This window comes from Balearica regulorum, chromosome 6, assembly GCF_011004875.1.
Source record: "Balearica regulorum gibbericeps isolate bBalReg1 chromosome 6, bBalReg1.pri, whole genome shotgun sequence".
In the NCBI taxonomy this organism is placed as follows: Eukaryota; Metazoa; Chordata; class Aves; order Gruiformes; family Gruidae; genus Balearica; species Balearica regulorum.
The window spans coordinates 13,626,938-13,645,415 of NC_046189.1; the positions used below are offsets into that span (position 1 = coordinate 13,626,938).

Sequence of the window (18,478 nt, forward strand, 5' to 3'; positions counted from 1 at the left end):
ACATCTGTTGTGGCAAATTGAGTGCAGGTTCACCAAGGCTTTATCAGAGGGTTTAATTTTGTTCTCAAAGGACATTTTTATTAGCTTTCTGCTAGAAGTATTGTGCTTATTAAAGAAATATTTTTAGGTCTAATCGTCTGCGAGAAATTAAAGAACAAAAAGGAAAAGGTGGCTTTTGAAAACCAAACCTGGCTTGCACTGCCAAATAGCTTGCGTAGGGAGTGATTAAAGAAAACCCACGCCAAAACCAGAAGGAAAAAGGAAGGCAACAGTAGGAGGACAGTGTATTGGAGATGCCATGACTTCTGTTCCCAGCCACCTGTCTTGAGTGTGAGAAGGCTCAGGTAGCTCTCAAGAGTGAAACCCTGCAGGTCTGTGGCGATGACATACCCCTCTGCTGCGGACCAGAAGATGATTCCAACACAACTCAGTACCTCTCTGTTTCTGACTAAGTCCATTGTTGGATTTAATGAATAAATGATGTTTTGAACTGATAAACACCCTGCAGCAAATTTCCCACTTTATGTTGTGATGAACAAGCCAAAAGATTCAGGCAAGCTGTAAAGGGCCTTTAACATACGATTTCAGGCTTAATTCAAAGTGGGAGGTGCTTCTCAGAGATAGCTTGAAAGTTTCTCTCCCCTCCACCCCCAAAATGGAGATAAAGGTTCCACAGACTAAGCAGTGTTATCTCTAAAACAAGACAGCAACTGCTGTGAACATTGTTGGTAGTTCATTATCACAGGGAAATACCATGAATTATGAAATGTAAAAACATCTATTAACTATTTCACTACTAATTATTTTAGATATAAAATATTCCTTTTGTGTGTGCACTCCATAATGTGTACCTTCCTCTTCCTTCTCCCTGAGTACCTGAGGCTCACCTGTCCTGCACCCATCTCTTTCCTTTTCCAGGCTTGACCCTCACATTTTTGATCATGCAGTTATGGGGTCCCCATAGGAAACCACTCACTATACCAAAACCAGGGAACGTGAGACCAGCATAAAAGAAGTTTAATATCAAAATAAATCTTTCCAGGGACTGCTGCAAAAGTAGTGCAATTCATTTTTGCATTAAATTAATTAAGAGCCTCCCATCAAAAGGTAAGCAAAGCTGCCACAGAATTTCTCTTCCGATATAGGATGATGATGTTAAAGACTGCCGTGACTTCGTTGCAGAGTATGGTTCATCTTGCAGTAGATTACACAGCAACATGGTAGAGTTAGAAAAACCCAAGTCTGAAAACACTTATTAGTTCATACTTGCAAATATTTATTTTTTTTCAAAGGCTTGAAAGTTGGTGCTCTTTTCTGCGCTTCAGAGACAAAGAAAAATGAAGTCATAACAGCCTTCAGATGGACTTTTATGAGTCTAAAGGCCAAAAGCAATGGCTGGCACCGATTATTTAACTGGACTAAAGGGGAAACGAATTCCCTCTGAGGCAGGGATTTTGATTTACCGTTTCCTTGAGGCTGTTGGTAGAACTGTGAGTGTGAGAGCCTGCGCTGGTATGTGATGCCACAAGAGCTTTTGCCAGTCTTGCATCTTGGCAGGGCAGACCGATCATCGTGGATAGTGCTTTTCCTGCCTGTCAGAAAGAACAGAAAGGAATTGACTTTGCCCCACAAAGGACTTTTCCAGGTCTTCAGTCACAGCTTGATGTCTCTCCGTCCCTCTTTTGTGGAATCTGTTTTCCCAAGATGAAGCCAAGCCCTGGAAAAGGAGCAATAAAACGCCAGTAATTCAGGCAACGTGGAAATGATGCTGGTGGGTTGTGGGAAGGCTCTGAAGGGCAGGGTGCCTTTCCCAAGGAAACATGCCCATGCTGAAGAAAGGTACTTTTGGGTACAGGTTGCTTTTAAAGTCCCCAGAGGATTCACTATTTTTCTTTCTGCAGATCATGTGCCTGCTTCCCCGTAACTATGGTCTTCCCACAGCCACCCTCGCAATCCCGACCACTAACTCCAAGGGGACTTACAGGGGTGCATTAATGCCTTTGTATGACACCCTGGATTTGACACCGATGGGAAAATCTATATAAAATAAGTAACTGAATACTTCCAAGGGTAACAATGTCTGCATGTGATTACTTGTTTGGCTGCACTGGCTGAAGCTCTAGCTGCTAACTCAGCAGACTGTAAGTAGACAGTATTGTCTTTTCAGTTCGTTCTGGCTGCAGTTCAGGATGTTAATAATAATCTAGAGAGCTATATAAGGCTTGGATCCTAGCTATCAGGAACCACCTCTCTCTCTCCACGTACTGTTACAGGAGGCGAGATTGGGGAGATGATCTTGCTGACAGATCCCTAATTTAGCAATGAGTGGCAGGCATTCGTGGTGGAGACCTGTACCAAATCCATTATTTATTAAGATATTACTTAGGATAGAACGAGGGTGTTTATTTGCAGGAAAGTCTGTGAAAATCTTCCTTGCTGTTTTAACATATGTTTATGCATCAGAGTCAATGCTATGGGGATGCTTTGTTTTTAAATTAGGAACAAAATATCCCCTAAAAGGTAAACATCGGGCCATGTTATTATCCTCTTTCCCCAACGCTTTCAACAGCACTGAGAGAGGACTCTGGCCAAGCTGATGGGCAGCTAAATATAATTTATGGCTTGTTTTAAACTGATTTGTTGACTTCATGAAAGGCCCTGTCAAAAAGAATCATCCCCCGAGTCCTAACAATGATAACAGTTACATTGCGTCAGTGCTAAAAAAACTCTTGGACAACAGTGGACCTATCCTGAGAAATCTTTTTAAAGTGCCTGAAAATTGCACTTTCTGAAAAAGAAACAGGGCTCAAGCTATTGTTTGGTAGTTCACTTTGGTTTTCTTTGTACTTTGTTCACTTTATTTTCCACTGATTTTTCATGCTTCCAAGAATGTATTCCACAGTTTTCCTTATTCCAGGTAATTAAAAATAAGCATGTGCTGTTTAAAGGAGATGCTGCTAACAAGGACATGTTTAATTTCACTTCTGGACAGCGTTGAATTTGCAAGTGTTCTCAACATGTCTGTGTCTGCATCAGTATGACCAACAGCGGGAAACATCCGAGATGCACATCAGCCTTATTTCTCATCTCAATGTCTCACTTAAGCACAGGGGCAGCCCCTGTGTGCTGCACACGGCGGCGGCGTTCAGAGCTCCCTTGCCCGAGGGCAAGACACGTGTGCCCTGCCGTGGACTTGGCGCTCATCAGAATGACATCTCGGGGAGCTTGTGGCCACAGTAGCCTGCTCCTCAGCCACCGTCCTCCTTGCCCCCTGCCCCACGGCTGCCATCCAGGCACAGCCTGGTCCCTGCCTGACTGCAAGAACAGCGAACACAGTTGCTAAAGAGCATCTATTATTTCGGAAGGTCTTTTCTCCTTATTCTAGTTTTTAAGTGTCTTGTCTCTGTTAAGGTCAATATTGTTGTTTTATTGGGTGAAGTTCTTCCTGGTGGAAATAAGAGTGCTTCAGTCAGAGTATTTTCTTTTAAATCTTGGTAAGTTTTACACGTTTTCTCATCTTCCCCCCTACCCTTACCTGAACCTGCACCACAGATTTACTGTGCTACAGCTCTGCAAGTTTTCATTACCTTGAGTGGGTCTTAGCTGACGTCGCTGAATATTAGGCTAGTGAAATCCTAGCTTACAGATAAACAAAAACCATAGAAAGAATTATAAATATGTTCTTGTCCAAGCACATAACAATGAGTGAGCCTGTGACAGTTTAGATCTCTGGTTTCCTCCCACCACCGTGGGAAAAGGAAGCTGCTTCTGTGCTTAGACAGCAGCGATTACTTCCTACATCTGTGTGGTAAAGCGGGGGTCAGCCCCTCCTCGGCCCTGCCAGCTCCAGAGACACAGGGGTGCAGTGGCTGCAGCTCTGCAGCCTGGCACTGGTGCCTGGCCAGGGGCCCTTCACAGCCTGACAGTCGCACGGGGCTAGGAGGGACCCGGCCCTTGAGGAGAAGGGCTTCTGTGAAATTCAGAATAGGGTAAGGAAGGACGACAAAGTCGAGCTAACTGCTGGGATTGCAAGTCTGGGAGATCAATCCAAGGAACTGATGTAAGCTCAGGAGAAGCAGATCCAGAGCCCCGTGGCATCCATAAGGGTGTTTTCTTGATCGGGGTCTGGGTTTTTGTGAAACTGAGAGGAAGTAATTGTGTTAAAAATGGCATGTCTTGTTCCTTCTTTCTAGGAAAACAGAACAAAAAGCCAATCTATTTCGTACAGAGCAAAAAGAAAGTATTTTCAGGCAGCGTATCAGTTTTGTACTATTTCTTGTGGACAAGAACTCTCAGTGTTAATTAATGAGCCAAAACTAGAACCATTAAAACAAGCAAGACTTCTGTCATTTACTTCAGGCTGAGCAGGTTTTGATACACGTCATAAACAATTACAGTAATTTTCTTTTACCATCTGAACAGTGAAAGTGCTGTGCAACCCACACAGTTTGGTTCTTGTTTTCTGTGAACAGAGTAGATGTCACTTCTTTTATTGGTAGGTACAGCAGGGCAGAAGGTATGTTGCATAGTTCGATGTCTTTGCTGAACCAGAAAAGAACACTGCACTTTGGGCCCACAAAAAATACTCACTATTGCGGGGTTTTTTTTTTTCCTACCTTAGAGGTAAAACTACTCTGCTTGTCATTGGAGGGTTTTTTTTGGTTTTGTTTTTTTACTTCTAAAGGTTATTTCTTGACAGTTCAAATTCCACAAATAACAGGAAGGATGCTGTGGTTAACATGTGGTTGCAGTTCTGGAAAGTGGCAATACAAATTACAATCTGGGAGTCTGTATTTTATTGTCTCTCAGCATTATCCATGTTAGGTCTGCATAGATTGGAAGTAAAGATATTGTAACAAACTTCTAAAACATTTTTATAACTATTAGCCACATAAACCCTAGGAATGTCGAACTATGTCTCTGGCCAAAGTATCACAATGATAAAAATCCTGTTAGAATTTATTTAATAATTCTCGTGATGATGCAAGAATCGGATTACATCTATCTCACCTGTTACGGCTTGTGAAGAGGAATGGAGTTATGCAGAAGCCTTTTATTACCATTAAAATCGTAATTCTGATTTACAACTACACCATTTCATGTAGTAGTATTTCATATTTTGAGGTGTGAAATTGGATTTTAAAATTTGTATTCCTTGTACCCCATTCTTGAAACCGGTGTAGCAATCTAGGCCCAGGGGAAGCATTTCCCGTATCAACACTTTGGAGAAGCCTGGATATGAAGGCGCCTTTGGCGTGCAGGATGTTTTTAAGAACGTTTTTTCTACACTACACCCAGTAAAACTTGTTTGAAAGAGCCTTGCTAGGCCAGAACATCAGACGCTACATTCCAGTCCCAGTTCTCCCATCAGCTGCTAGCCTCAATTACCTCTTTGGTCCTGTGCAATACAGCAAAGGTTAAAGCATACAAACAGCTCAGTGGGTTGACTTTATCTTTGTTTTGAAATCATAAACCCTCTTTAATTTAAGAGGCAGATAATGGTTTTGCTTGGGAGAGTCAGGCGGCTGAAGCCGTATGAGCTGGGTGGACTTGCCTGGGAAGCTCACGTAACGCAGGGGTGGCTCCTAAGGGAGAGAGGAGCAGCAGCACTGCCAGGGCTTGTGCTGGAGCTCAACAGGGGCCTGAGGCAGGGGACAAGGCAGAAGCTTCGGGGGTTTTGAAAGGAAGGCCGTGGAGTTCAAAGCTGATGCAATCTCAGGCCCTGTAAAAGAGGGGTTTTTTTAAAGCGCGGTTTTGTGACTGCTCACGCTTCCCTGCTGACGGGCTCTCAGACGTTTTTCCCGGAGGCCGCCCGGGGGTGGCCCCTTCCCTGGAAGGTCTGTCGAGAGCCTTCACCCGTGCCGGGCGGGGCGCGGCCCGGGCCTAGCTCACACAGCCACACCTTGCCGCCGGTGCTCCTACTCGTGACGGTGCCCTTTGCCCTACCGCCGCACCCGGAGGCCCAGCCGCGACCGGGACACCGGCGCAGGCCGCTGCCCCCACAACATGGCGAGGCGAGCCGGCAGCGCGGCCCCCCCTCCCGCCTGCGCGCGGGACACCGCCCCGCCCTCTGTCCGAGAGGGCCCTTCTCTACCTACCTGGAGGCCCACCTCTATGGTCAGGGGTGCGGCGGGCAGGGGGCGTGGCGGCGCCCAGCCCCGCCACTGACGGCGGGTGCGGGGCGTGGCCTGTCCGGCGGGGGGCGTGGCGCGGCGGCCCGAGCGCCCAGACTGGCAGTTGGAGTGACTCCCCTTTGTGTCTGGAGCCGACGGAGCCGTTGGTGCCGGCGGGCGGGAGGGGGCGCGAGCCGCGGCGGGGCGGTGGCGGCGGACCTCCGGCCCTCGGCTCCCGCCCGCAGCCGGCGGCGGGCACGGGAAGGAGGCGGAGCGGCGCGGAGCTGCCCCTCGCCGGCGACCGGGGGGGGGGGAGGCGCTGGCAGCGCGGAGTGGCTGAGCCGTTCGCTAGGCGAGCTGCGCCTCGTTCGCCCCCCCCGGCGGCGAGCGGAGACCTGAGGGAGGAGGCCGGGCCGGGCCGGGGGCTGCCTGCCTGCCTGCCTGGCGCTGTGGAAAGTCGGGGAGGCAGGCAGGCGGAGGAGGAGGAGCGCCTTCCCCAGACGTGAAGAAGGGCCTCCGCCGCTCTCTCGCCCGCGGAGGCGAGCCGGGTGCCTTCGCGGCTGGAGCCGCCGAGGAGGGGCCTCGCCTCCCGCCGCCCCGCGCTCCGGGCCCCACCTTTGTCGGGGTGGCCGGGGGTGGCGTCGTTTCTGTGGTGGGGGGCGGGGGGCCGGGGGTGCGCGGTGGAGCCCGCCCGGCGGGGGAGACAGATGGGCCGAGATGCAGCCGCAGCCCTCACCGTGAGAGCAGAGGGGGTCGCGCCTCGCCGCAGAGGGACTGAGGGGATCGGCGCCGCCTTCCCGGGAGCGTGAGGCAGCGAGGAGGGGCGGCGAGAAGACAGAGACCTTTAACGGGATGGGACGCGGCTCTGCCGTAAGCCTGTAGAGCTTGTTATCCGCGCCCCGCTCAGGCTACGGGGGCTGCTCTGACTGACATTGCTGTAGACGCGGGCTCGCGTCTGGATATGTTTCCTTCTCCACCGGGCTCTTTCTTCGATATCGTGAAGCTCCGTGGGAAATAAGCTTGGTTCCCAGCTCGGTCGGGAGCGTGCCGCCGTTCTTCGGCGGGGGGAGATGCCTCGGGGCTGGCGGGCAGAAGCAGGCGCTTCCCCGGTGTCCGCGGAGCGGTGCCGACTCCCGAGACATGAAGGCAGGCGGGTGTAATGGAGTAAGAGCGAAGACGGCTCCTCTCATCTGCCATTTGCCCTTCCAGACGGGATTGTAAACCGAGAGAGTTGAGGAAGGCTGTGCGACAGGAGGAGGAAATTCCTCTCGTCGGGTTTTTTTTTCCCCTTTTTTTTCTTTTTTTTTTTTTTCTTCCCTCCTTTTGCCTCGATCCTTGGCTTCCCCAGGTATGACTGCCTCACTGCAGCACCTTGTGCTGGTGCTCTTGCTCTCCAGTGCCACCCTGCTGCTCAGCACTGCGGCTGGTAAGTAGCCAGTGGGTGTAACGAACTAGCCATTTTGGCAGAGGGAAGGGGGGGGGTGGGGTCCGCTGGTATTTGGGCACATCTGTGTCTCCTTAAAAAGTGATGTGCATCTATTTCAGCGGCGAAGCTTGATAAAGTTTTGAAATCCCGATACCGTAAGCGTCTCGGAGAATAAAATCTGCTTTATTGTGTAAATGAGCTCGAACTGCATTCAAGATGTATGCTTCGCCTAGATCTGCTTCTCTTGTCTAATAACTTATTTCAATTTTGGAAAAAATATATAGTCTTTTTGTTTTGCATACCTCGCCCTTTGTAAGGTAATGCAGGAATTTTTAATATATATTTTAATCGTCGGCATAGCTGTGCCTGTTTTGCTGTGGGATCTCTGGGCACAGCCATTTTTAATTTTATCAGCATCGGTGCTTTTAGGGGCCTTAAACATGTGCTGCAGTTTTATAACAGACTTGCTATGATGTATATTTTTTTTTCTTGGAGGAGAGATCTGATGCAAAAATTTAGCTATTTCTATTGTCATTTGTGATTATAGAACAGTAACACAAAACACTGTTGAGGAATGCTGAAAGATCTTGAAGAGTACTTTTTTTTTTTAACAAGAAGTTGGAAGGGTATATGCTAAGAGCATCCTTATTAGTGGACACTCTAGACCTATTTTTAATTTTGTTTGGAAGCTCGGTGTCAGATATGCAGGATGTTTCACCGTGATACTGGAAGCAAGATGTGTGTTGGTCTGGCATCCTTTGGTTTTCTGTCACGGTGACAGATTAGTATGTTGGAGCGTTCTGAGTGTTACCCAGCTTTGTTAGGCATTAACAACTATTCTTCTTGTTGTATGCATTTTCCAGCAGTTTTGGATGTCTCCCAGGACTTTCTTGTCTTTTTACTTAATCGGGATCCAATTTGCAGTGCTTGCTTTTTTTAGTGTTATTTTCTAATCTGTTGTGTATAATTCATAAATGAATCCTTGTAAGAAAATTGCTGTGTCTTGCTGAGATGACCCAATAAGCTGATGGTAGTTCCCATATTACATTTCAGTGAGGTCTTAAAATTGAATTATTTGTCAAAGTTGAAGATACTTGGTGTTATTATTAGGAAAATCCTGTAAATTATACATGCTTAGGCAGTTTCTTCATCGCTCTGATTATCTTCAGTTTTTTAAGAGGTCTCTTTCAGGAAGATACTGAAATTAAAAGATTGATGTTGGCTATATCATCCTGACCTTTGACTGCCGTTATTTTAGATTGATGTCTGCAGCGTCTCTCTGTGGTAGTTTGAGGAGTGTTTTTCTCTTTTTTTTTTTCTTCTTTTTTTTTTTCCTGGAAGAAGGGACTTCTGAAGGTCAAAAGTCTTGGTATTAAAGCATATATGAATCAAGAATGCTCAGCATCTCAACTTTTCTTGCAAGTATAATTTTTTAAAAGTGTAGGGTTTTTTTTCCCCTTTGTGAAAACTTCAGTGAGTTGGTAATTTGTCCTGATGAGGGACAAGGGTTACTGAAGGAATGAGTACAGATTTGAACCAGGCCAAGGGCTGGGCAGGTGTGGTACGAGCTCATTTGCACGGTTTTGCCAATTCGCCTTAATCCTGACCTGGTAACAGCATTCCCAATATTTGAGTTCTGGTTTTGCCTCGTTAAAAGGGTATTAACGATGCTAGCTTATTTGGTTGTTTGTGAACAGGAACCTATTTTCCCATCGTGATTTATTTCTTGTGAAATTTTAACAATCAACGTTTTAAAAAACCTTAGTCATAATCCTCTGTAAAAGTAATTACATGGCTGATTTGAGCTTTAGTTAAAGTAACTAATGGTTGATTTTAAGTTTACGCTGCATTTCAGAAAAAAAGTCTATACATGGGGAAGCTACACTAATGTGTAATTCTGCCCTTTTATGTTCATGAAAGAGCCAACACTCTTTCTTCTCTTCCCCTCCCCCAAAGTATGAATTGTATGCTCCCATCTGAGTGAAAATGCTGCCTTTGTAGCTTTGAAAACCCCTGTTAATTCTTACTTCTGATTAGTGAATGGATACTATATCTCAGCAGCGTGTAGAATTGAGTGTTTATAAATGCAAAATCATGACATCAGAGGGAAAGTATTTTCATAACAGGTCTTTAAATTTCTGTCTGGAGGAGAATATCTGGACCTCCTTGGGGAGAGTTCCACAAAGACCTGGGCTTACTATGGGCAAGAAAGGAAAGATGTAAAGATGCAGAAATACAATGACAGAAAAAAGATCTTACAGTGGTGCTGTAGATGACAGTTTCACTCATAATCTGGGATATGAATGAAGAAAGAAGGTAGTTCTTCCTTCACCTTCGTAATTGAAGATATAATAAAGAACTAGCTCTAGATTCAGAATTATTTGCTGATTATTAGGGGGAAAATATTACTGGCTTCCTCCATAAAATCTAGATCTTAACAGGTACCTGGTAACTCTGTATTTAAATCATATATTAGTCCTTGTAGAGAGAAATGGTACAGTAAGGACATTTTACTGTCTTAGGTAAAAATTTGAGGGGTTAAAAAAGTGATGTTGGGGAAAAAAAATGGTTTGTGGCACTTTGTTCTTTATTTCTCAAATGACTTGAAATACTTCTTTCTAAATCTTTTGTTTAGAACTATGAGACATATTTATATACCCTTACATTTTAGAAAATTCGGGTGCATTAATTGTGAAGGTTGTGCCTGAAGAGATGGTTAGTGAACCTTTGAGCTGTTCCCCAGTATTGCTAAAGAATTTTGTTTGGGTGCTCACATGGGCCTGATATTAAAGATATAATCTTCCCTTGTTTTGCTTGCTTGCCTTCTGTGAGATGCAATACCAAACCACTTTTTCTTCTTTATACATATCCAGGGTAGACAGCATTCCATTGTCTAATGTGTAAATTATTTGTGGAAATTATAAAGTGAAAATTAAAGCAAACAGAATATCTTTTTATCTTTAGGAATCTTTCCATAAGTCTGTATCTCTGTGGTTCAACAGGGCCTTAAAATTTTCAGTGAATGGAACTGGATAGAGATTGGAGTATTTTTTTTAATGATAATTTAATTATTAAAGTGAGTGATCTGAAGCATCTTTATCCAATTCTGTCTTGCCAGTTACTTTAGTGTCTCAACATAATTTGTTTGAAATATGAATTGTGTGACTTGAGGAAAAGCCTCCTTTGGCTATTCAACTCAGTTGTTCTGATTCAGTGTTTTGAATTAGTAACTGACTCTATTTTGCATATTAAACAGGTTTTTTTAAACCTATCTGCATCCTAATTTCTACTTATTTACCAGAGCTATACCTATTGTTTATGGCTCATTCAGATATAATCTAAAAATTAAGTTTATTTTTCTGTTTGACTTGGGAGCTGCCTCAGAAATATTAGCCTAGCAGATGGAAACAGACTTTGCTTGAGAGGCACAACTGGTATGCTGGATGGATAACCACACGTACAAACGCAGCCTGTACGCCAGACTAGGGCTTCATTAACTGTCTAGTTGTGTAAAGAAATAGTGTAGCTGTGAAAGCACTGGATTCTGTATAGAGCCATTCACCCTGCTGAGAAGAGCCTTTTTTCCATTAGGTAAATAAGCCTGTATGAACCTCTGTGATATTTCAACTAAGCTGCTTCCAGTTCCCAAGCAAACTTCAGTACTGCGCTACGCAGCATAGGCATAGCCTGTGAGGAAATGGCAGCTGCACTCACCTGATTGCCAACGAGCCCAAATTTCAAGCCCTGAGACATTACACAGATACCATGCTTGGGTATGAACGGCTTTACCCTCAAAGGAACCACGTGTAAAAGGTTGGCTAAATTGTCTGCCGATCCTTCTCTGATGAAGGCAGGCAAATCTCACTTCACCATGGACAAAGAGGGAAGCATGACTCTATTTCTTATAATTATTCTTATCATGGACTTTGTAAAGTGGTTGTTTTGATGACGCCTCTCTCGCACGTATTACAAATTTCTCTAAAACAATCATTTGTTGACTTTTACATTGTTGTCTGTGCTGCCTTTTTATATTTCATTGAGTAGTTCTCAGTAGTCTATATAGTCAGTGATGGTGTTTCCTTGGCAGATACCACCTTCCTCTGCCGTGCTCACCAGAGGGAAGTCAGAATGTTAGGTTCTTCAGAAATGTTTTATTCCCAACAATAGAGTGCATGGCTTACTGTCACTGGAGCTATATTGTGTTTGGACTCAGTCTGGCTGTGCCATGAACATGTGCTGTCATTTGCTGAGCAGAATCTAACTTCCCAGCCAGGGCTGTGTGCAAGCAGTGTGTAGAGTTTCATTCGGAACAAAATGTTTATGCCTTGAATAAAACAATCTTGGTGATGCTTTATGTTGGGTAGGACAGGAATCCGTGCATAGCTTGCGTGTGGTTTTAAGTATTAATTTTATTAAGCTTGTAGACTTAGTGGAACTGCTCACTGCTTGACTTTGAATTTAAAAATAAATGAAATAGAACTGTTCTCCAGAACAGAAAATCAGTTTGAGTACTGAAATGTTGGGGTTTTTTTCTTTTTTATTTATCTTTTTTTTTTTTTTTTCTTTCTGTGCGATGTAAGTTCACAGAAGTGTAAGGCTGGAAGTGACTCCTCTTCTGTTTCCTCTATGGTCTGGTTGCATAAGTACAGATAAGAATGTTTGTCTAACGTCTCTAAAGTCTCCAGTGAAGAGGAATTTCACAGCCTGTCTAGGTAGTCTGTCCTGTTACAGTGCTTAATTACCATGTTTTTCATAATACAACAGTAGTAGGTTTTCCCCCCTTCTATTCTAGTGCAAGATTGTTTAAGATATGCCTTAGTTAATATGTGGTAATCCCTCTGAACATATAGAATGGAGTACTCAGACAATTGCTATGGAACATTGGTCTTGATAAGTCCATATGTTGAAGCTTAGTGTCTCAAACTTGGCTACAGTAATTTGCAATGGGAAGCTTGACTTGACTGTCAATGTTTTAAAATGAAATTTTCACAATTTTTAACAACTGATTTTGAAACTGATAGTGCTCTCTTGACTTGAGGGGTCTGTTAAGTGCAGAGCTGGGAGCTGGGCTGAGCAGCAGGAGTGGAATCTAATAGGAGAGGTCAGTCTGGATGTGTGACCAGGAGGAAAGGCTGGCAGGACAGGAAAGATTTGAAAGGATGAAGGATTCAAACTGGTTTGCAGTGGGATGTGAACCAAGGCGTATTAGGCAGCCAGACAAAGATGGTGTCTTACATGTGTCATTTGTTTGGAGAATGAGTGCCTGCAGTTGTGTGGTGGAATGACGTTTTTGTGCTGGGAGAGAGAAAGCGTAGTTGTAGGTAGCAGTTTTGAAGATTTCTCTTCTGTGGAAATGAATGAGAGACAGTCATTTAGATAATGCCTTTACCCTCCTCCCCTTCCCTCAGTCTTGTAAGTTTGGAAACCACAAGGTGATGGCATTTTATTCCAAGTCATTGAGGTGTGTCAGTTTTGTTGATTGCCTTCTTGGGTTTGCATCAAATCACATTTTTTGTTTTGAACTCTAAAGATGTCTACCTTCTGCATCTCTCAGTACTTTGTATTTTCTCTTTTGTTTCTGATTTCTGTGAGAGAGGGAGGGAAGAATAGGTACTATGGACATAGAAGACTGTTGTTGCCATCTGGACCATTCCATGTCCACCATTAACTTCTCGATCTGCTGCCCAATTTCAACCATGCGTGAAAGATGCTAAAAGTCTCAAGAGATTAATTTGCTACTGTTTTAATGAAAATTAGGAATTGAATAGAGGAGACAATTCCAAGGTAGAGGTTTCCCAAGAGAAAGGGGGGAGCAGAACTCAGCCAAGGTAATTCTCTTTGCTTAAAACTGGGTGCCCAGTCAGCACACGGATGTTGGCAAATGTGTTGGTGCATACATGGTTCTAGACTAAGCACAGTATATTTTGTCTTCTGTTCATTCGGAATGCTGTAGGAGATCTGGGAGAGAATTTGGGAACCCTTTTGTGGGAGGGGTGGGAGTTGGGTAAGAAGAGTGGGAGAAAGGGCATCGTTATAGGCAATTAGTCTGCTGCTTGTGGAACAACTTGTGTTTCTGAGACAATGCAGTAAGCAATTTTTTTTTTTAAAGCTAAACTTCCAAAACAATGCCCAAATCACTTTACTGAATGGCTGCCATCCATTTACGACTTCATAGTGTGTATGAGTTAACTTGCAGTTTATGGTATGCATTGTTTTTTGTGGTTCCAAAACTGGATTTAATTGACTGTCCTGTGTGTACGCTTAGCTTTAGTTCAGATATCCCACACATTATTACTGCTTTATGATCTTTTTCAATGGTACTGTAACTTAGGCTTTTCCTGTGGTCCCTTTGAATGTTATGTATTATACTTGCATGAACCTGTGAAGTGCATGAAAAATAGTTTTATTATGTGTGTTAAGCGGGAGTATTGGAAAGGCATATATTGTCGCCTTCTGGGTTGAAGTAAATGGCAGACAATGACACAGGTAGTGGTAGAGTGAACCTCCAAGCTGCTGTGCTCTTACCAACAAGTGGGCTAGGTAATGTCAGCAGTGGTGCACAGCAGCTATTACTATTACATTAGCCAAGAGCTGATACTACATTTATGCTCCTGCTTCTACTATATATACTTTTTCTATTTTGAATTGTAAGTGCAATGGGTGTAAGAAAATATGGGGAAGAGGCTTTTCTTTTTGCCTTTTTTTTTTTTTTTTTGAGATGGCTGAAAGTATAATCGTAGGTCATATATGTTAATTGGGCTCCTTAATTTATACATTAGAGAATGCAGCACCTAATTAATATCAAAGTATCACGCGTTGGCAGTGTCATCTCCCAAGCTCATCGTTCTTGGTGTGAAGTACATTTCCCTCTGCATAAGTCACAAAGGTCAGGTTCACCTGGTGAGAGAAGCTTTAACTTAGTTCAGTGACAAGAACGACTGACTAAACATGCTCTACTGCTCTTGCTCTTGCCTTATCAGACTTGCTTGGTTTCTGTTAAAACATTTTATTTCTGCAACCAAAGCAGCATGGGTACAGATACTTGGAACAAAACTCCTAGACCATCCATATTGGAGAACCTTAATTAGATGTCCCAAAAATGTAAGCTAACCCACAATCCTTTGCTGTTCTGAAATTTGTTAAACTTGATAAACTTATACCAGGAAAAAATAATGGGTCATGTTACTATTCAAGCTATTTTCAATAGTAATGATTGTATTAAATAAATGATCTTACCAGGCTATGTTTAGTTGTCCACAGCTAAAAAATGTTTACTTTTGTTAGTGATGGAGTGGTTCTGTTATAGTTAGTTTGTTGTTGTGCCTACTTGAAAATTAATCCTTCCTTCTGGTGCTATCCTTCAGAGAGAAGTCAGTAAACCTGATTTAGTTGAGAGGCTTTGTGTCCCTATACCTTCTAAGTTGCAAAAGTCTTGGTGTGGACAAACTATACACTGTAGATATGCGCTATATGCTGTGAACTTTGCCAGTCCTTTTATTTGTTTAAAACCTAAACCCTAGAAATTATTTTCTGTAGTAGTTGCAGACAAGGGACCTTCTTAGCTGAAGATTAGGGGTTTTTTATGATTACCAGTTTTTAAATACAAATTTCCATTATATTTAGTTGTCTGAGATATGAATGATCTGTAGAGCCAATATAGTAAGCTGAAGAAAACTAAGATCATTGTAGGAAAATTGTAGCACCTATCTTTTTAGTTAGACTGTGGCACTGCCGTATATATGCAAAGCAGGCACTTAGCCCAAGAACAATCTTTCTGTATTAAAATAATTTCAGTTGCAATCAGAGAAGGATAAAAGGAACCGTGTAATGAAGTTCGTCTGGATGCCACCATGGTTTGGGTTTCTTGTGTTTGCATGTTTAAAGTTCTTTTCCTTTATTTCTAGCTGTAATGGCCCAGGCCAGGGAGCTGTAGCCGGAGCAGCTGCCATGATTGAAATAGCCACACGGGCCTGGGCTCTGCCAGCTGTAACAGGAGACAAGTGCTGGGTCAGGGCGCACGCTCCTGTCTCGGAGGGCTTGCTGCTGGTATGTCAGGAAGACTCGGGCTGAGAAGTGGAAGAGCTTGTTCCAGTGTTCTGTGCTATTCTTACTCTGCTTTGCAGCCTGGAATGAATGACTCCGTGAATCTAAATGAGTGAAAAAAAGATGTGAAAATAGTTTATTTCTTCTTAAATTAGAGTAAATAATTGCTCATACCCACCATAGCAGTATTTGGATCTCTCTCTAAACTTTTTTTATATAAAACATATGCAAATCCCCATTTCTAGTGTGTATTGCACAGATAGACTGAAGATGACTTGTAATACATATATATATGTGCGTGCGTGTCTGTATGTGTATATATCCTTATGTACTCAGTATGTGATCAAAATTCGAGCATGCCAATCTGCTTCACTGCTAAAACCTAGTATTTAATATTAGCACCTAGTATTTAATATTAGCAAATTAGCTGCTTGCTTGGTGTTCTTAATTTCCAAAAAGTCGTTATAAGCTGTAAAGCAACAGTCGTTGTGACTGGTAAACTTTACACTTAGTAATTACATCCAGATTCTACCAGGACCTGTTAAATAATTTCTCTTTTAGTTATACTAACATGAATCTGGCCTAATTAAATTTTAGTTAAATTTAGTCTGTAGTAGTTAATGCTGTTGCAGCAGAACACAATTATTTGGCCACAGTTGTTTAACATTGTTTTAGCTAAGAATTTAAAATCTAGTAAATATTTTTTCCTGAATTTTTCAGTACAAACGTAGAAATATCTTAAATGGCAAATAGAAAGACTTTCTTTGCTTTTATTGTTTCCTGTCAGAGAAGTAGTACCATTAATGAAGCTGTCAGCAATTTAGCTTCCTTTATTATAAGAAGTAGTAGAATAGAATGTGCGCAAAACAAATAAACCCCTAATTTTTATTTTACTAATCTGTATGCAGACTATATAAGGCTACTTAAACTTGAAGATGTGGCCTTTGGGCACAGGAATGCGCAGTCCAAATACGATACAATGTAGTAAATGAATTTAACAAATGGGGAGAAGATGTGTAAAATAAGGAAGACTAGTGATACAATAATAATATTATCACTCAAACATCTTCATGGTTTCACTTTGAGAATGCAAGAATATTTTTTTCTCCCTTTCCCATGTGCAGGGGAAAAAAAATAAAGCAATGAGGTCCTAAAACACTTGAATAATAAGTAGTGCCTCTCATTATGAGACTAGCAAGCATATTCTGAGCAGAAGTCACTTCACTGAGGAAATCTAGAGCTGTTTAAGAGGGAATGCAGTAAAAGGGATGTTGAATTGGATCTTGCTGAGGAAGAGTTAAATGTGAAAGCAGCTATTCAGATGTCATGTACTTTGAAGCAGTCATCAAAACAAAGTCCTTCATCTTGAAGCAAGTGAAGGCCTGCAAGAGGAGGCAGATATTGTCCAAGTGATATCATGGACAACAACTTGATTTTCTGACTGGTTTTGGAAGGATGGGAGAAGAGTTAATAACAAAAGAACTGAGCTGAGAACTTAATAAGGCATGCAGAGGAATAAAGAATGGTCTTTTAACATGGTGTAAACAGAACTGTGAACCGAGCTGGTGATCCAATGAGGGAAGAAGATAGGCAGAAAAGTCAAAAAGCTCCACAGTTAATTAAGATTCTCATTAAAAATTGGGGGACCAATTGGGAAGACTGGTGAACTGTGTGTAGCACACAGGGCAATGTGTGTTACACTCTTAGTCCTTCTGTATGTCCTGTAACAGACAGAAGCTTGCACTAGCAGAGTAAGAAAGCATCGGTAATTGCCAGTAAATCCAGAATACGTCCCCCAGAATTGTGTCTGAACCGCACTGTGCGTAGCTAGTACCCATCAAAATAGCAGCAACAGGTTTTTGTTTGAACTGCTGGGAGTGTAAAGAAACAAATGAAAACTAAATTTTTTAACTTTTAAAAAATGTTTTTGTGTGGCAAATAATGCAAAACTTTACTGAGCTTATTTTTATACAAAGAACCCAAATAATCCACAGTTGTACTAACTGAAACAAGAATCTGCATAGAATCTCAATCCGTTTTATGACTTTACCCCCTTGCATTGGGTTAGGATTAATCTTCCATAAAATTGTTATTAAATATTTGTGAAAATTGGTGCTGCATCTTAGGTAATGCTTAATTTGAGTGATTGAATTGCTATGGAGTTTTACAAATAGTACCTATGTTTTAACGTTGCTTTACTACTAAGAAGAAGGGATGTGGCTCCTTTTTGGTAGCAGGTTTCATGTATTTGTCGTGCATGTGGTATATTTTCTGCCAACTTCAAATGTTAAAATGTAGTTAAATCCATAGTTTTCAGACACCAGGATTTGATGTACATTTAATGACACTGTTATTTATCACTTCCAATTTTCCTGCAATATGTTCATGCATATAATGCAAATAAAAACCAAACAGAATACATCAACAGCCTTTAGCGAGGCTTCTAATTGAAGTTAATCAAGATAATTCTAACTTTCTGAACTTCTTACTGTATCAGCTAACTTGTCTTCTGTATTTGATTACTGAGGGGAAAATGAAAATGTATGTGAATGTTCTGTATTTAAGTGTATATTTAAATAAGTCACTTTTCCCTTTCTGTGCTGAAGCGATGCCAGTTATGAGCCTCTCAATGTTGCTTTTTTCCCCCACATATTTTTGTGTTCATGCTATAAGCTTAAAACCAGAATCACTTTGGGACAATGAAGTTCAGTTATATTCTATTTTCAAATGCTTATTATACAAGATGCTGGCATAATCCCACCAGCCTTTTTACTGTTCCAGTGTTCTGAACACTTTATTCATTTATACAAATTTACAGTTAGTTCTTTGAACTTGACAGATTTTGGAGATGAGGCATTTTAGTGAAACTACCAGGAAACACTGAGAAGTAAGCCTA

General features: G+C 42.4%; 1 protein-coding gene and 1 long non-coding RNA gene across 5 annotated transcripts in view; one reads left to right on the plus strand and one right to left on the minus strand.

The window, feature by feature from the left end:
• Window positions 1–1,007: 1,007 nt before the first annotated feature.
• On the minus strand, window positions 1,008–6,235 carry LOC142602333 (uncharacterized). 3 transcript variants are annotated; one of them, XR_012836048.1, is made up of 4 exons: window positions 6,099–6,235; window positions 5,551–5,722; window positions 1,464–1,588; window positions 1,008–1,319 (listed from the first exon to the last, which is right to left on the minus strand). It is a non-coding gene; the product is annotated as an uncharacterized LOC142602333 (long non-coding RNA). The 3 variants fall into 3 exon arrangements; XR_012836046.1 differs by having other exon boundaries at window positions 1,008–1,588; XR_012836047.1 differs by lacking the exons at window positions 1,008–1,319; window positions 1,464–1,588; window positions 6,099–6,235 and adding an exon at window positions 5,903–6,035 and having other exon boundaries at window positions 4,326–5,722.
• Window positions 6,236–6,671: 436 nt separating this feature from the next.
• The window catches only part of BMPR2 (bone morphogenetic protein receptor type 2), a 111,281-nt gene continuing 99,474 nt past the window's right edge, over window positions 6,672–18,478 (plus strand). For both annotated transcript variants that reach the window (XM_075756359.1, XM_075756360.1), the window contains exon 1: window positions 6,672–7,539. In XM_075756359.1, the coding sequence (XP_075612474.1) occupies window positions 7,464–7,539 (76 nt within the window). In that variant the 5' untranslated portion in view covers window positions 6,672–7,463. The remainder of the gene's footprint in view (window positions 7,540–18,478) is intronic.